Source organism: Gossypium arboreum, chromosome 1 (genome assembly GCF_025698485.1).
Source record: "Gossypium arboreum isolate Shixiya-1 chromosome 1, ASM2569848v2, whole genome shotgun sequence".
NCBI classification, from domain to species: domain Eukaryota; kingdom Viridiplantae; phylum Streptophyta; class Magnoliopsida; order Malvales; family Malvaceae; genus Gossypium; species Gossypium arboreum.
In genome coordinates this window covers 3,602,292-3,616,565 of record NC_069070.1, presented here as the reverse complement: position 1 = coordinate 3,616,565, position 14,274 = coordinate 3,602,292, and the positions used below count along the sequence as shown (strand labels likewise).

The window sequence follows — 14,274 nt, the reverse complement described above, 5'->3', positions numbered from 1 at the left end:
CCATGTGTAACTTATTTAATGTATAGAGATCAATTTTTAATAATAGAAATAGATAAAAAAAATTAACAAAATGATCAGTTTACTCTTTGATTTTGATTTAATGTTTAGGGACTAATTTATCCATTTTTTCAGTTGAGAGGCAAAATGCAATTCGACACTTAATACAAGGGTCTCCATAATACTTTTATCAATGGAATGACGTAGTTTAATGGAGATTAACGTGTACCAAACTATAAATAATTTAAACACAATAATTATATAAAAAAAACCAGAAAACAATTGGGGGTAAATGCGAAATCAAGTTCCCATCTCTAATCATTTTCAAAATTATTAACTATTTTTTTTAATTTGATTTAATATCACGTCGATCACCGTTAAATGATATCATTTCATTAAAAGTAAAATTAATTAGCAGGGACTAAAATGTTAACTTTTTAAACCTACAGAACTAAAATATTATTTTTAATAATAATAAAAAATTAAAATGAACTTTAGTGCAGATTTCTAACCCACACATTAGAATCAATTTTGGCGGGAAAAAAACATTTCACACATAGAGACAAATAATCCACTATTCTTTTTCTTACTCAACTTCAAGGAAACCTCCATATTTGCCCTTATTCAATTTTTAGAAAAAAACATCCAAAAGAAATTAATTATTAATATCAGAATCAGACAAAAAAAATTGCTAAATTAGTTAAATATGTCGAAGAAAAGTTAATTAGTCAAATAGGCTTTTTATTTAATTTAGAAAAATATATCATTTTTGAGAGAATACGTGAAAACGTGTCTAATTAGACGCGCTTTTTGTATAGTTGGTAGGAAAACGCGTTCAGTTGGACGAGTTTTCCTACTGATATGTCAAGAAAAATACAACTAACTGGACGTAATTATTAGAAAACGCACCCAGTTGGGAGTGTTTTTCTTGACATGTCAATAAAAAAGTTTACACAGTTGAACACGCTTTCACACTCTCTTCAAAAACGATTTATTTCTCTAATTTTTTTTAAAAAAAATCTATTTAACCAATTAACTTCTATTTTTGATATATTTTACTAATTTTACCAAAAATATATATTATTTTTCACTAAAAATTATGTATTAAATTAAAAATTAACTTTAGAAAAAAATAATTTGTTTGAATATGTAAAATGAAAATATAAATATAAATAAATTGTTTTATTGAGCTTTGATAGATGTAGTTGGGTGGGTAAGTTTGAAAATTTGAATGCTACAAAGTTTGTTTTTAAAGCAATGCCTCTTTAAAAAAGGGGAAAATTTTATTAAACTTCAATTTTATAAAATAAAAATAAATAAATAAATAAAAATGTGTGCCAAAAAAAACAAAGAAAGGGAACATGTGGGGTCAGTAAAGGGCCCACACTTTGAATCCTAAAATCTAGAAGCGGGCTTTTAGATTAGATTACAAATGCGCTCCAGCTGCATAACCGAACTTCAAATCATATTTCAAATTTATTTAATTTTTTCCCACTAAAACAATAATTATAATTTTTAAGGTATAATATCAAATTTTATCCTTTATTTTTAATTAAATTGATTTATTAATTTTTAAAATAATCAAATAACATCTTTTAATAAAAATTTTAACTAAAATGTTAATTTTTAACAATGTTCGCCTCTAACACGAACGATCAAGTGGATACAAAGGGCAGGTTGAGCCCTGCTCCAGAAATTTTGAAAATTTGTAATTTGATTATAAATTAATATAAGAGAAAAATATGATTTGGCTCCCAAAAATATGAAATATTCTATTTATTTCTTCAAAATAATAAATTAATTCATGAAAAAAAATTTATATTTGACATCTCAAAAATTTATAATTTCATTCGACCTCTGCTTAAAAAATTTTAGATTCGCCTAATGCAGCTTGTGTATTTTATGTTGACTTGATATTATATGTTTTATATGTCACGTTAATAATTAATTTAAAATTTATAAAATTCAAAAAAATTAGCATGAACTAAACATGAATTGTCATTCGGATTGCCATGTTTAAAAATTTAACATTTTAGTCAATATATTCGTTTAAAACTTAATTTTAATTAAAAAAAGAAACAAATTAATAAAAGAATATAAATATTAGGAGCTAAATTGTGATTATACCAAAAGAAATTAACACTTTATTCTTTTATTATCTATTTATATATCACAAGATACTTTTTAAAGGATAAATAGGTTAAATATGTCAATTTTTTAATCGATCAAATAAGTTTTTTTTCAAAATTTAAGGAAATATATTAATTTTAAAAAATGCGAAAGTGCGCCTAATTAAATGAGTTTTTTTGCCAATAACGTGAAAAACTCGCTCAACTGGATAAAATTTTTATTATTTATTTCATACTCTTTCCAAAATAGATTTATTTCCTTACATCATGAAAAACGATAAATTTAGCCAATTAAAAATTAAATGATGGGTAATAAAATTAATTTCTTTTGAAAAATTACGTCATCTTTTACTAACCGAATTTAAAAAATTGGAAGTGTATGAGATAAATAATAATAATAATAATAATTTTGATAGGTGTAGTGTAATAGTACGAGTTTTGGTTGCTAGGATAAGATCCGACAGCTGTGTCTCTAACACGTGTACGTTGTAGGTTTCTCTTTCTTGAAACAACCGGTCATCGGCTTGGCTTTGGTTTCTGGACTAAATCAGCTCGGCTTGACTATTTGTTGACGCTAAATTACAAAATATCCGGTCGAAACGACAGCGTCGTGGGTAATCGGGTGAATCCTAGCCGCTGAAAATCGCTGTCGGATATCTTCTAAGCGAGTCCTGAAAATAGAACGTTTTGGAAGGACATTTGGAAAAAAAGAAAAAGAGAACAAACAAACAGTACTTGCTACTGGTGTTCGGGATTGAAATTCGATTTTAAAAAATTTAATTCGAACTGGTCTTCTCAAGTCTGTCAAAATGACTGTTTTGTTGTTCAAAAATAAAAATAATAATTTTATTTAAATTTAATTAAGAACAAAAAAAATTATATTATTATTCTAAAACAATAAAACGAATCAAATCTGGTCAGTCCAGAATTGAAAAATATAAATTATGCCTAATGTTTATAGAATCAGGACAAATCAGTTGGATCAAGAATCGATTAGTACATCAAACAAGTTGAACAAAGCTAAAACATCTGTCGAACCGAATTTTATAATTTTTTATATATAATTTGTAAAACTTTTACGAAATTTTTAATAATTTATTTGATGTAAGTCGATAATTTAATTAATTCAACCACCGATCTAATTCTAAAAATTTTATCTAAACTTGACTCAAAAAGAATCGAGGAGGCTGTTTAGGCTATGAGCACCTTTACTTTGCACCTGTTTTTAAAATTTTAAAACAAAAAATTTAATTTTTTTATTGAAAATAATTGAATAATATAAAAACTCAATGTATATCACCTTCTTAATTATTAAATTAAGAGAAATTATTTTTTTACCCTTTCCATCATTTTATTCATGGTTTCTTTCTAATTTTTAATCATATTTCAATAATTTATTTCATATCATTAGTACATAACTTTTTACTCAAACTCCAAATCTTAAATCTTAAATCCTAAACTTGAACTCAAACTTGAATTCAAACCCTGAACTTAAACCATAAACCCAAAAAGTTCGGGTTTGGGATTTAAGGTTTACGTTGAAAAAATTACTGAAATTATATGTAATTACATGAAAAAAACTATTGATTTGATATTAAATAATTTGAAAGGAACCATGAATAATGGGGTGAGAATGGTATATCACCTTCTTAATTACTAAATTAAGATAAATTATTATTTTTTGCCCTTTCTATCATATCATTCATGGTCCGTTTTTAATTATTTAATAATATTTCAGTAATTTTTTCTATGTAATTGGTATATAATTTTGGTAATTTTTTACCCAGATCCCAAATCACGAATCCTGAATTCTAAATCTCGAACTCAAACCCATACCTTGAATCTTGGACCCCGAACCTAAACTCAAACTCGAACTCTAAATTCTAAACCTCAAACTTCAAATTCTAAACTTGAATCCTAAACCCAAAGAATTCAGGTTTAGGGTTTAAAATTTGAAGTAAAAAATTACCGAAATTATATGACAATTATATGAAAGAAAATACTGATTTGTCACTAAATAATTGGAAAGTGACAGAAAATAATATGGTGCGAAGGATCAATAAAATATTTTTTCTGAAATTAAACATTTAAGTCCCAAAATTTCAAAATTGAAAATAATGTTTTGTATAATATTTATAGACAAAAAATTCAATTATTAGAGGGTTGGATATTATTGTATAATAAGTTTCGACTTTGGATAGAAAAATAAATAAATAAATAAAAAGAACTTGGATTACTTAATAAACAATTTAATATTTTTAATTAAAACAAAACAAAAAGCTTTTTAACTAATTGTATTCTTTTATTTATTATTTTTAACGAAATTTACCTTTTCTCCATACAAATTGACATTCATTCAAGATATTGTTCATGACATGGATATTACCTTTTGCAAGGTTGAAGTTGTATGAAATTCGAACTTTTATAATAAAAATGGAGGTGAATGTTGCTAAATTCATCATCATTCGTTTTGATCTGTTATGGATATATAATAATAAAATTATTATCACATGAATATTTGATGCATCATCGGATACAATATTTAGAATTACTTATAATTTTCTTTTCAAGTCTTAAATAAAAGGATAAATACGCTTTAGTATGCTCGAACTCACGTCCTCTTACACTGACAATAATGTTAATGTCAACCGAACTAAAACTGAACTGTCAAAGGTAAGCAAATATTTAAATATAGTTCTTCAGAACAACTTAAAACATAAAATATATGAAATTTTTTCTGTAACTTGTTATTACATTTTTACCCTTTTTAATATACAGAAATAAAATGTTATCTTTGTATAGTGAAACGAGGCACGACAATCAATCATCATAATTGCTTCATACTCATAGTTCATTAAAAAAAAAAGTACACTCCACTCTATCTTGCATCTACTTTTTTTAAAAGAATCTTTTAGAAATTATCGGACAATTTAAATATTATCATCTTTAGAGATAATACATTTGACTGTCCTCTGACGTTGTCCCTAAATTAAAAAAATATCTTTTCAGACTTTTATCTATGACACGTTGCATTGCATGTCATAAAACTTTTACCAAAGTATTTAGTACATGCCAAAAGGATATCCTATTATACTACATAAAGTAGTAGTGAAAACTTATACAACAAGGATAAATGATTGATGGGAAGGAAGGACCAAATTGAAGAAATAATGAAAAACAGAAACATAAGGCATAAATAAGCATTTAATGGAGTCACGAAGGATTCGTGTGTGGCCGTATAAGCCATGCAGTACAATGTTTTTCACAACAAACAAGAAATCCACGGGCCCCACAAGATCACTATCAACCCAGCCTCGATAACACTGGGTCCCATCCCAATAATGCCACCCAAACACAATTTACTCTAATAATTGAAAAAACAAAATAATTTTAGCGGTAAATATTAAAAGTTACGATAAATTGTTAAAATAGTTGTTTTGTTTATTAAATTATATTTTAATTATTTATGTTTGAATTGTTATATTTTAGTCAATTACGTTAATATGTTATAATATTTTAGTTACTGAGTCATTAATTTCTATTAACAGTGTAACGGTAAGCTGACATCATTTCAAACAAAAATTTTAGGTTAAATTATACATTTAGTTATCATTTTTTTTTTCTTTTTTTCCTTTTCATTCTCTTTTGCTCCTCCTTTTGTTTTCCTCTCTTCTCCATCTCTTTTAACGTAGTTTTTCTATGTTTTCTATTTGTTAAAACTAGTCACTATACTTTTATTTTTTAAACAGTTTAATTTTTTCTTTTTATTTATTTATTTTCCTTTTCTTCTTCCATTTAGTTTTAACAAATGGAAAACATAGAAAAGTTACAATAAAAAGAGACGGAGAAGGGAGGAAAACAGAGGAAGAAGTAAAAGAGATGAAAAATAAAGAAAAAAATGAAAGTTAAAAGAACATAAAAGAAAAAATTAAACTGCTCAAAACGAAAAAATATAGGAACCAATTGTATTTTTAACCTTTTTTTTTGTTTGAAATGATGATTTAATGTGTCTCATCAGCTTACCATTACACCATTAAATACAATTAACGGCTCAATGACTAAAATGTTACAACACGTTAATGTAAGCGACTAAAACGTAACATTTTAAACATGAGTGACTAAAATGTAACCTGAATTAAACAAAAGTGATTATTTTAATAGTTTACCTATTTGTTTAATAATCAGGTTATTCGCCTGGAATTGAAGGTCTGTTTAAAAATTTGAAATGTTTAATTAAAAATATTAGGTTTGGAAGTAAGATTGGATAAATAGAAAGTTAATTTACTTTAAATTTAGAATGGTTTAAACAATAGTGTTTTCTATTCAAACACAAAAAATATGATCTAGGTGTTTTTAGTGTTTGTGTTTTAAAGTGAAATTATTAAAATATCATTCTTTATATTAATTATTTTAAAAATATTTAAAATTTTAAATTAATTAATATTTTATATATCATTATATTAAATTATTTAAATATTATTTATAAATATCTTTGTATTAAATTATTCAAATATTTCATGTATAATTAATTTTAAAATAACTCATATTAATTAATTAAAAATATTTAATTTCAGTATGTTATCAAGTCTCTTAAAACTCTTGCATATTTAGAGCCTTATACAAGGTGATGTATTGAGTATTTGAGAACACTTTATTGTTCATTGAGGAATGTATTTGTGAGTGCATTTGAGAATAAAGAATGTATGTTTATAACCTAAGTTCTCAGGGGTAGAATTTAGAGGTGAGTGTTCTAGGTCTTTAAGATAAGTGAGATTACTATACTTCGTGAGTGATAGAACTTTCACTAGTTGTATTGAGGATTAAAGATAATGGAATTACTTACTGGGTTAGGCTTTGTAGACATAGGGAAATCGAATTGCATATACAATCTTTAGTATCACTTGTTTACTTTGTATTATTAGTTCATTGCAGTGGTAGCGAAGTGATCACTGTAGCCAAGTACTTCCAATCAAGCATTTAGTTTCTATGCAATTAGCAACTGTGTGATTCAACAATGTCTAAAATAGACATTTTGACTTTCTGCCGTAATTTTTAACAACAACGTCAAACACTTGTAACTACAAATTGCACTTTTCAAAAGTATTTTTTCAAAATTAAGCTTTTCAATAACACTTCTCAATCGTAATAACAATGCCAAACTAGCCTTAATTAGAATTCAATTAAGATTATATAAAATTGACACTAACATTTAAGGATATCATATACAATCTAGCAAGTTGAGTTATTTTTAGGTCCAGTTAATATAATTCATGCCTATTCAAAATTTAAAACTTTTAGGTTAGTTCTGTTTGGGCCAATTTCAAGTTAAGTTCTTTCAAGTTTGGATCATTTCATTTTAAGTTCGGTTCTTTTTAGGATTTTCTTATTTTACATTTTGATCACTTTTTGTTCAAACTATTACAAGTTGTTTGGGTAATTTCGAGTTAAATTTTAGTTCAAGTGAATTCAAAATGTTAAAATTCAGAAGCAAACTAGAGATACATTAAATTGATCAAATCGTTAAAATTTACATTTTATCTTCGCCATCATCAAATCAACTTGATAATGAACTTCGACCAATCAAGAAAAAACTGTTAAAAGCCCTAAGAGACCCACCATATTAGTGATGTAGAAAAGGTTAAGTCTCATATAATTTATCTTTCTCATCATTATCTTGAATCTATCACCATTACCATGATTTATCATGATAAAACCTTTTGAGAATGGTACTTAATAGATCTAGCGACACTCTTATATTGGCAAATTTCACACATGCACTAGAACATGACTAGAAATTAAAAATTGAAAATAAAACCATATATGCTTAAAAAAAAACGAAGTTGACAAAACAAAAACTACGAAAAATGTGGAAAAAATAAAACCATAAAACTGTGGACAAAACCACGATAATATGGACTAAATTTTAAAACAAAACAAAATCAAGAAAATAATGTTGTAAAAGTTGCGGCCAACTAGTCCGAATGTCACCACTTCCAATTATTTGAAAAAATTAAAGCTACTAATATGTCTGACGCATTAAATTTTAAAAATAATCTAACTTAATAAATAATAGTTACCATTTGGTAATGACTAAAATTTTTCAAATTTTTAAAAATAAAGGAACTAAAATTACCGAATTAAAGCACATGGGCTAAATTCACTACTTATGCAAAGTACAAAATCTAATAGTAGAATTTGATCAAAATCAAAGCATAAGTTAAAATGTGAAAAAAAAGGCTTATCTATCAAGAAAGCCATTAAGAAAATGTGAAAAAAAATCAATTAAACCCATGTATTATTTTTCACTAAATTAAGCTCAAGTCGTTAACTAAAATAATTAATTGAGCCCCACCATTAATGATTTTTATCATTGACCATGTTGACCATTAAAATAAATTGAAGAACTAATCAGATGGTGACACATGGCAACTTTAAGTTTAATCAAATATTTTCTCATAAAAATAATTACAAAAACAAAAAAAATTAAAAAGTAGAAAAACAAAACAATAAATTTTAAATTTTAAATTTTATTAAAAATAAAATAGTTGAAAAATATTAAATTTTTATAAACTTATAAAATTATAATAAAATATAATTCTAATAAAATATAAATTATATCGAAAATATTTAAAATTTTATAAAATGTATTATAATTCTAAATAATTCTTAAAAAATAGAAAAATATAAAAATTTATTACAAATATTAAAATTGATAAAAACCTATAAAAAAATCATACAAACTTGAACTGGACTAGATTAGTCGATTGAATCGATTAGACCGAAATCGGTAAAGGTATCGATCTAGATAAAGTCATTAGGTCGTTTGACCTAGGAACTAAGCGGTGGAAACAGTTTTTTTAAAAATATTTTTAATGTTTTATTTAATTGAATTGAATGGACTAGTCGAATTGGCTAAGTGGTGGCCAGATTGTTTTGACTATTGAATCGGTTTTGAGAATCTCAGTCAAAATATTTCATTCTAATATATGTTAAAAGTTGGATAATAAAATTTTGGTTAGATAAAAATTTTAAAATAAAAATAAAAAGTTGGTTTAATTGTTCGATTCCCAAGTCAACTAATTTAATGACTTTCTTTGAATCGATACCTTTGTCAATTTCAATCTAATTGGTCTAATTGATTGATATGATTTAGTTTAAGTTCTTATGATTTTTTAATAATTTTCATAAGTTTATATCAATTTTAATATTTTAAATAATTTTTATAAGTTTTAAGAATTTTAATACGTTTTTGTAAAATTTTAAATAATTTAAATATGTTTAAATAATTTTATAATTTATTAGAATTTTAAATACTTTTGTAATATTTATAATTTTTAGTCTTTAATACAAATTGTTTAAAGATTTTCTTGAGGGCTTGTTTAAGGTATAAGGCAAAAACACACACGATAGCTCGGCTCAAATAACAGTTTAGCCGAGTCATCCCCAAACACAAAATAAAAAAAATATACAAAACCGGGTATAGCCGGTAGAAAAAAGAAAAAGAAAGGAGTGACCGTACGGCACATGGCAGGTCGTTTCCATGGCAGTTGGTAAGCATTTAGTGTGCTTTTCCCACCATCCCCCCTCCCCTTTCTCTCTCTCATCAATTCTTTTCTATACTTTTCTTTTTCTCTCTCACCCTTTTTTTTCCTTCTATTTTCTCACATAATTTTCCCATTTTCATTTTTTTTTTCTTTTCATGGATTTCTTCTATTAAATTTTTCTCTTAAAAGCTGTGCATTTCCCTGTTTTTTTTTCTCTGCTCAGTTCATAGCCGTTTTTCTTTTCTATCTCTTCTTATCCATTTGTTTTAATTCACCATTCAGAATTCACTACAGATCCGTTACGAACCCAAAATCCATCCTCGTACTCTGTTCTTTCTTTCTTCTTTGAATCGTTTCGCATTTTTCTCGTGCTCTAGCAGGTACATCAGATTTTTTGGGTTTAACTTTTGTTCTCTTTTATTCAATGCAAGATTCTCTTATAATACCCAAAAAAAGAACTTGTTAATTCCCACTTGGGTTTTTGATTTCTTTTTATATATTTATTGAATTTAAGCAGAATTTGAAAGTGAGAAACATTGCTCTATTTTAATACAGTTTCCTGGAAAAAAATTGCAGCAAATAGAATTTTACCTCTACTTTTAGCTCTTTTTCTCTCTCTGTTTTTAGATTTAATGGGTTTTTGAAGTGTATACCCAAGTTTAATTTCTTGTTTCTAAATGCTTACCTCATAAGGTTAAATGGGTTTTCTTTATCACTAAAACCTTTGTTTTATTGTTGGGATTCCTTATCTTTCTTTATATAGTTAAAAATTCTCTCAGCAACCAAACATAATGTTTTTTTCTTTGTAAGCTATTGATGTGTACAATTCAGCTTTACAAAAATCTTTTTCCTTTTGTTTTTTTCACGGGTTGATGTTGATGATTAACAGAAATATGACAATTCTGATTGTGTTTCAATTTCTTAATACATACAAAAAGGGTTTCAAATATTAACACAAAATCTTGCTTGTTTTTCAGGTGGTATCATCAGCAAGCTTTATCAAGAAGAAACTAAATTATGAGATAGCATCCCCTTCTTTGCTTTTTCTTTTTTTTGAGGGGGTAGGGAGAGGGTTTCATTAATTGATATCAATCCAAGTCCCGTGAATCAGTGAATTGGTTTTCTCTAAACCCAAAACTCACATTCAAAATCTGGGTTTCTCTTTTTTTTCTTAGAAATTTTAAATTAAATGTGAAGATAATTGCGGAGTTTTTGAGGATCTGGGTATTTTTGAGAATCGATTAACAGAAGGAAAAAAAAAAGAATGTTGGAGCAGGAATTGTGTTCATCTCGGGTGCTGTCACCGTTCAGGGAAGAAAGCGGCGACGAAGAGCTATCGGTTTTACCGAGACACACCAAAGTTATTGTCACTGGAAACAATAGAACAAAGTCAGTATTGGTTGGTTTACAAGGCGTAGTCAAGAAAGCTGTGGGCCTTGGTGGTTGGCATTGGCTGGTATTTTCCCCTCTTAACTTCCATTATTATTGGCTGCTTCTTTTTTTAATGCAAATTCACCTTAATCAATATGATTTTTTGAAATCTTAGTTTGATACTAATTTTGGGTTTAAAAAAAAAAGAAGCTTTGATTTGGAGTAACTATTGTCTATGGTTTCTAAGTCGTACCAACGTGGTCCTTAATTGGTGTGGATTATTCTTTGGAGTAACTATGGTCTATGCTTTTTCCATAGGGCATTGTAATTGTTTTACTTGTAAATATTACTGTACTTGTATGCATATCAGATATGGATACGGCTAGATTCACGTTTTATATATATATTCGGAACATCTCTCCTTATCTCTCAATTTTGAAAAAATTAGAGCAATTTAATTTTCGTCTATTTCGAGAGTGAGTAACTAATGGAAAGTTTTAATGTTTTCATCAATGGTATATGGATTTGATTGGTATAATAATAAATTTAGTGCTGAAAGTGTACACATTTTGTTAATTTAGTCATGATTTAACAAATTTAGCCTGCAACATTTATATAATAGTTGAGGCTGAATTCAAGACTAATTTGACAAAATGCATAAATATCAAGAGCTAAATTTGGTATTATATCGATCAAAATTATGAGCAAATGGAGAAATTATTTTATGGACCTTTCTCACTAGATCATTCATGGTCCCTTTCCAATTATTTAATGATATTTCAGCAATCTTTTCCACTTAATTTTTGTATATTTTTCACACTGAGCCCTAAATCCAAACTTGCCTAAATCCAAACTTGAATTCCAAACTCAAAACCCGAATTCTAAACCTTGAATCCTGATTCAGGATTCAAGGTTCATGATTTGGGGTTTAGTATTTAGGATAAAAAATTATCAAAATTATGTATCAATGACATGGAAAAAATTTATGAAATGTTATTAAATAATTGAAGTAGATCATGAATGATGTGGTGGGAAGGATCCATAAAATAAATTATCGTACAAGTGACAGAATTAATATTATGATTAATTATCTTTAGTTGATGTCTGCATCAATTTTTAAGGAAGTTTGAGTATATCCGTGTTAGTGAACATAAAGCTTTTAACTTTTGGTTAGCCTTTTATCGGTTTTTTAATTGGGGAAGATGGACCAGACATCATCTTAGTTTATGATGTTGTGTCCTTAATGAAACTGGTTATGATAAGATTTGTTTTTTTATTTGGATATACCTTTGCGGCTAAACCCTTTTTTTTTATAGCTAGTGAGCACTTACTTTGTTGACTTTATTTTGTGGAAGAATCATATTATGTGACACACTAGTGCTTGCCATTTTCAAGGTTTTGAAGAATGGTGTTGAAGTCAAGTTGCAAAGAAACGCATTGAGCGTGTTGGAACATCCTACCGGTAACGAAGTAGACGGTGATCATGATTTCGATAACTCGAGCAGTGGCTCTGACATTGGTGAGAAAGACCATGATTTCCGTAAGTCAAAACAGTTTTAACTAAATATCATCAATGTCGGTTTTAACATAACGGATCATCCCCTTTTCGTCTCTTTGATCAGCTAGTAGCATTGAGTTCCAGAGGCCAGCAAAACCCAGAGTTCGACATACGAAACCTTGGGTTCCATCTGCATCCATGAAATCAACGAATCGTAGCGGTTACAGAGACGTCCGATCCATTATTCACACGCCACAATCGGTTAGTGTCCACCCAACTTTTTCCATTGCACATACCCTTAATTTCATCGAACACTTTCTGATCGTATTGTGTTTGTCTTCCGATATCTGAAGGTAAATTTGGCAAGACTCGATACCAACTCGTTACGAAGATATTGCAAACACTTCAAACTCGTACGTCCTCCTAACCCTTTACCTAGATGAATTTTTTTTTCGAGGATGTAAATGAAAAGTATGGTTAGAGTTCTTTTGTTTGGAATTTTTGTAGGGTGGCATCAATGCTTATTCACCAAGGGAACAAATGCTTAATACCGTGCAGCAGCATTTTATGTCACAGGTCCAACATCCATCCATCCACGCATACATTTACATGCATGCATGGTTGCCATGGTTATGCTACTCTGCTTGAACCTAACATCCGTTTTATTTATATACAGCGGCCGTTGAACGAGGTACTCGTGATATCGGAATTCATCACGGCGGCTAAGAGACTGAAAACGGTAGACGGTGACACCAAGGGTGAGCAACTTTGAGTGTTGTCAAACATTGTATAATTTACATACATATCTTTAACTCTAACCTTAGATTAGAATCTAATTTAAAAAAAAAAAAAGACTAATTGGGAAGAGTTGTCGCTCAACCGACCAAACGGATTCTAACCTTTGTAATATAGAGGGTCTATGCCCTTTTGTTAATTTTCTTCTAGTATATCTACTATTTCCAACAATGCAATTTACCCCTTAACGACTTCATTGAAACTTACTACTAACGACTGAAATCTCCGGTTGTTCGAATAGATGAACAAAATTTGAGATTTAATCTCTGTATTTAAAAAGTTAAAAATAATTTTTTAGGGTAAATTACAAAAATAATTATTTTGTTTGTTTTAGATTACATTTTAATTTTTATATTTAAAATGTTACGTTTTAATTATTTTGTTGTTAAGCTTTTATGCGGTAGTTTAAATGGGTTTTAACTATTAACTTAGATGTTTAACTGGGATGAGATATTTTTTTCTAATTTAAGGTGTAATTAATTTAAAATTTTAATTAATTAAACTTAATTACAAAATTATTCTCGTTCTAGTTGAATACTTAAGTTGTCATTTAAAATTTATTTAAATTGTTGTGTAGGATTATCATTATAGAGGTAATAGAGTTTAACAGTAAAATAATTATTTTATAATAAAATGATAATGTAAGTGATTAAAATGTAATATTTTAAATATAAAATGTCATATGTGGTAAATAAAAATAATTATTTTTATAATTTAATTTATTTTATTAGAAAATCTTCATAGACAGAAATATATTTAATTTTTAATTTAGGATTAAATCTTAAAGTTTTAAAAAATAACAGTATATTGAAAACCTTTTCAATTATCATTTGACTAGCGGAAAGTAAAGCAAGCCCACAATTATAAGAAAATTTGCCAGGCTGGCATTTGGTGGCATGCAGATCTGTGCAACAGTGGGTGATAGGGACATATGGATTTC

At 27.4% G+C, this 14,274-nt stretch overlaps 1 protein-coding gene across 5 annotated transcripts; it reads left to right on the top strand.

Annotated features, from left to right (window-relative positions):
• Window positions 1-9,692: 9,692 nt before the first annotated feature.
• LOC108480659 (uncharacterized) lies at window positions 9,693-13,522 on the top strand. Of its 5 annotated transcripts, none has more exons than XM_017783725.2 (7): window positions 9,693-10,050; window positions 10,648-11,126; window positions 12,437-12,560; window positions 12,664-12,800; window positions 12,893-12,952; window positions 13,047-13,115; window positions 13,216-13,522. In XM_017783725.2, exons 2-7 carry the CDS (start codon window positions 10,935-10,937, stop codon window positions 13,309-13,311), a joined length of 678 nt encoding a protein of 225 aa, XP_017639214.1. In that variant the 5' UTR covers window positions 9,693-10,050; window positions 10,648-10,934; the 3' UTR covers window positions 13,312-13,522. The 5 variants fall into 5 exon arrangements, with proteins under 5 accessions (XP_017639214.1, XP_017639213.1, XP_052882335.1 ...); XM_017783724.2 differs by having other exon boundaries at window positions 12,437-12,581; XM_053026375.1 differs by lacking the exon at window positions 9,693-10,050 and adding an exon at window positions 10,174-10,363 and having other exon boundaries at window positions 12,437-12,581.
• Window positions 13,523-14,274: the final 752 nt, after the last annotated feature.

Bases quoted from the DNA above. Each gene is read 5' to 3' on its own strand.
- LOC108480659 (XM_017783724.2), top strand. From the start codon at position 10,935: ATGTTGGAGCAGGAATTGTGTTCATCTCGGGTGCTGTCACCGTTCAGG. The intron at 12,582-12,663 runs GTAAGTCAAAAC...CTCTTTGATCAG, and splicing joins TGAGAAAGACCATGATTTCC to CTAGTAGCATTGAGTTCCAG. The intron at 12,801-12,892 runs GTTAGTGTCCAC...CGATATCTGAAG, and splicing joins TTATTCACACGCCACAATCG to GTAAATTTGGCAAGACTCGA.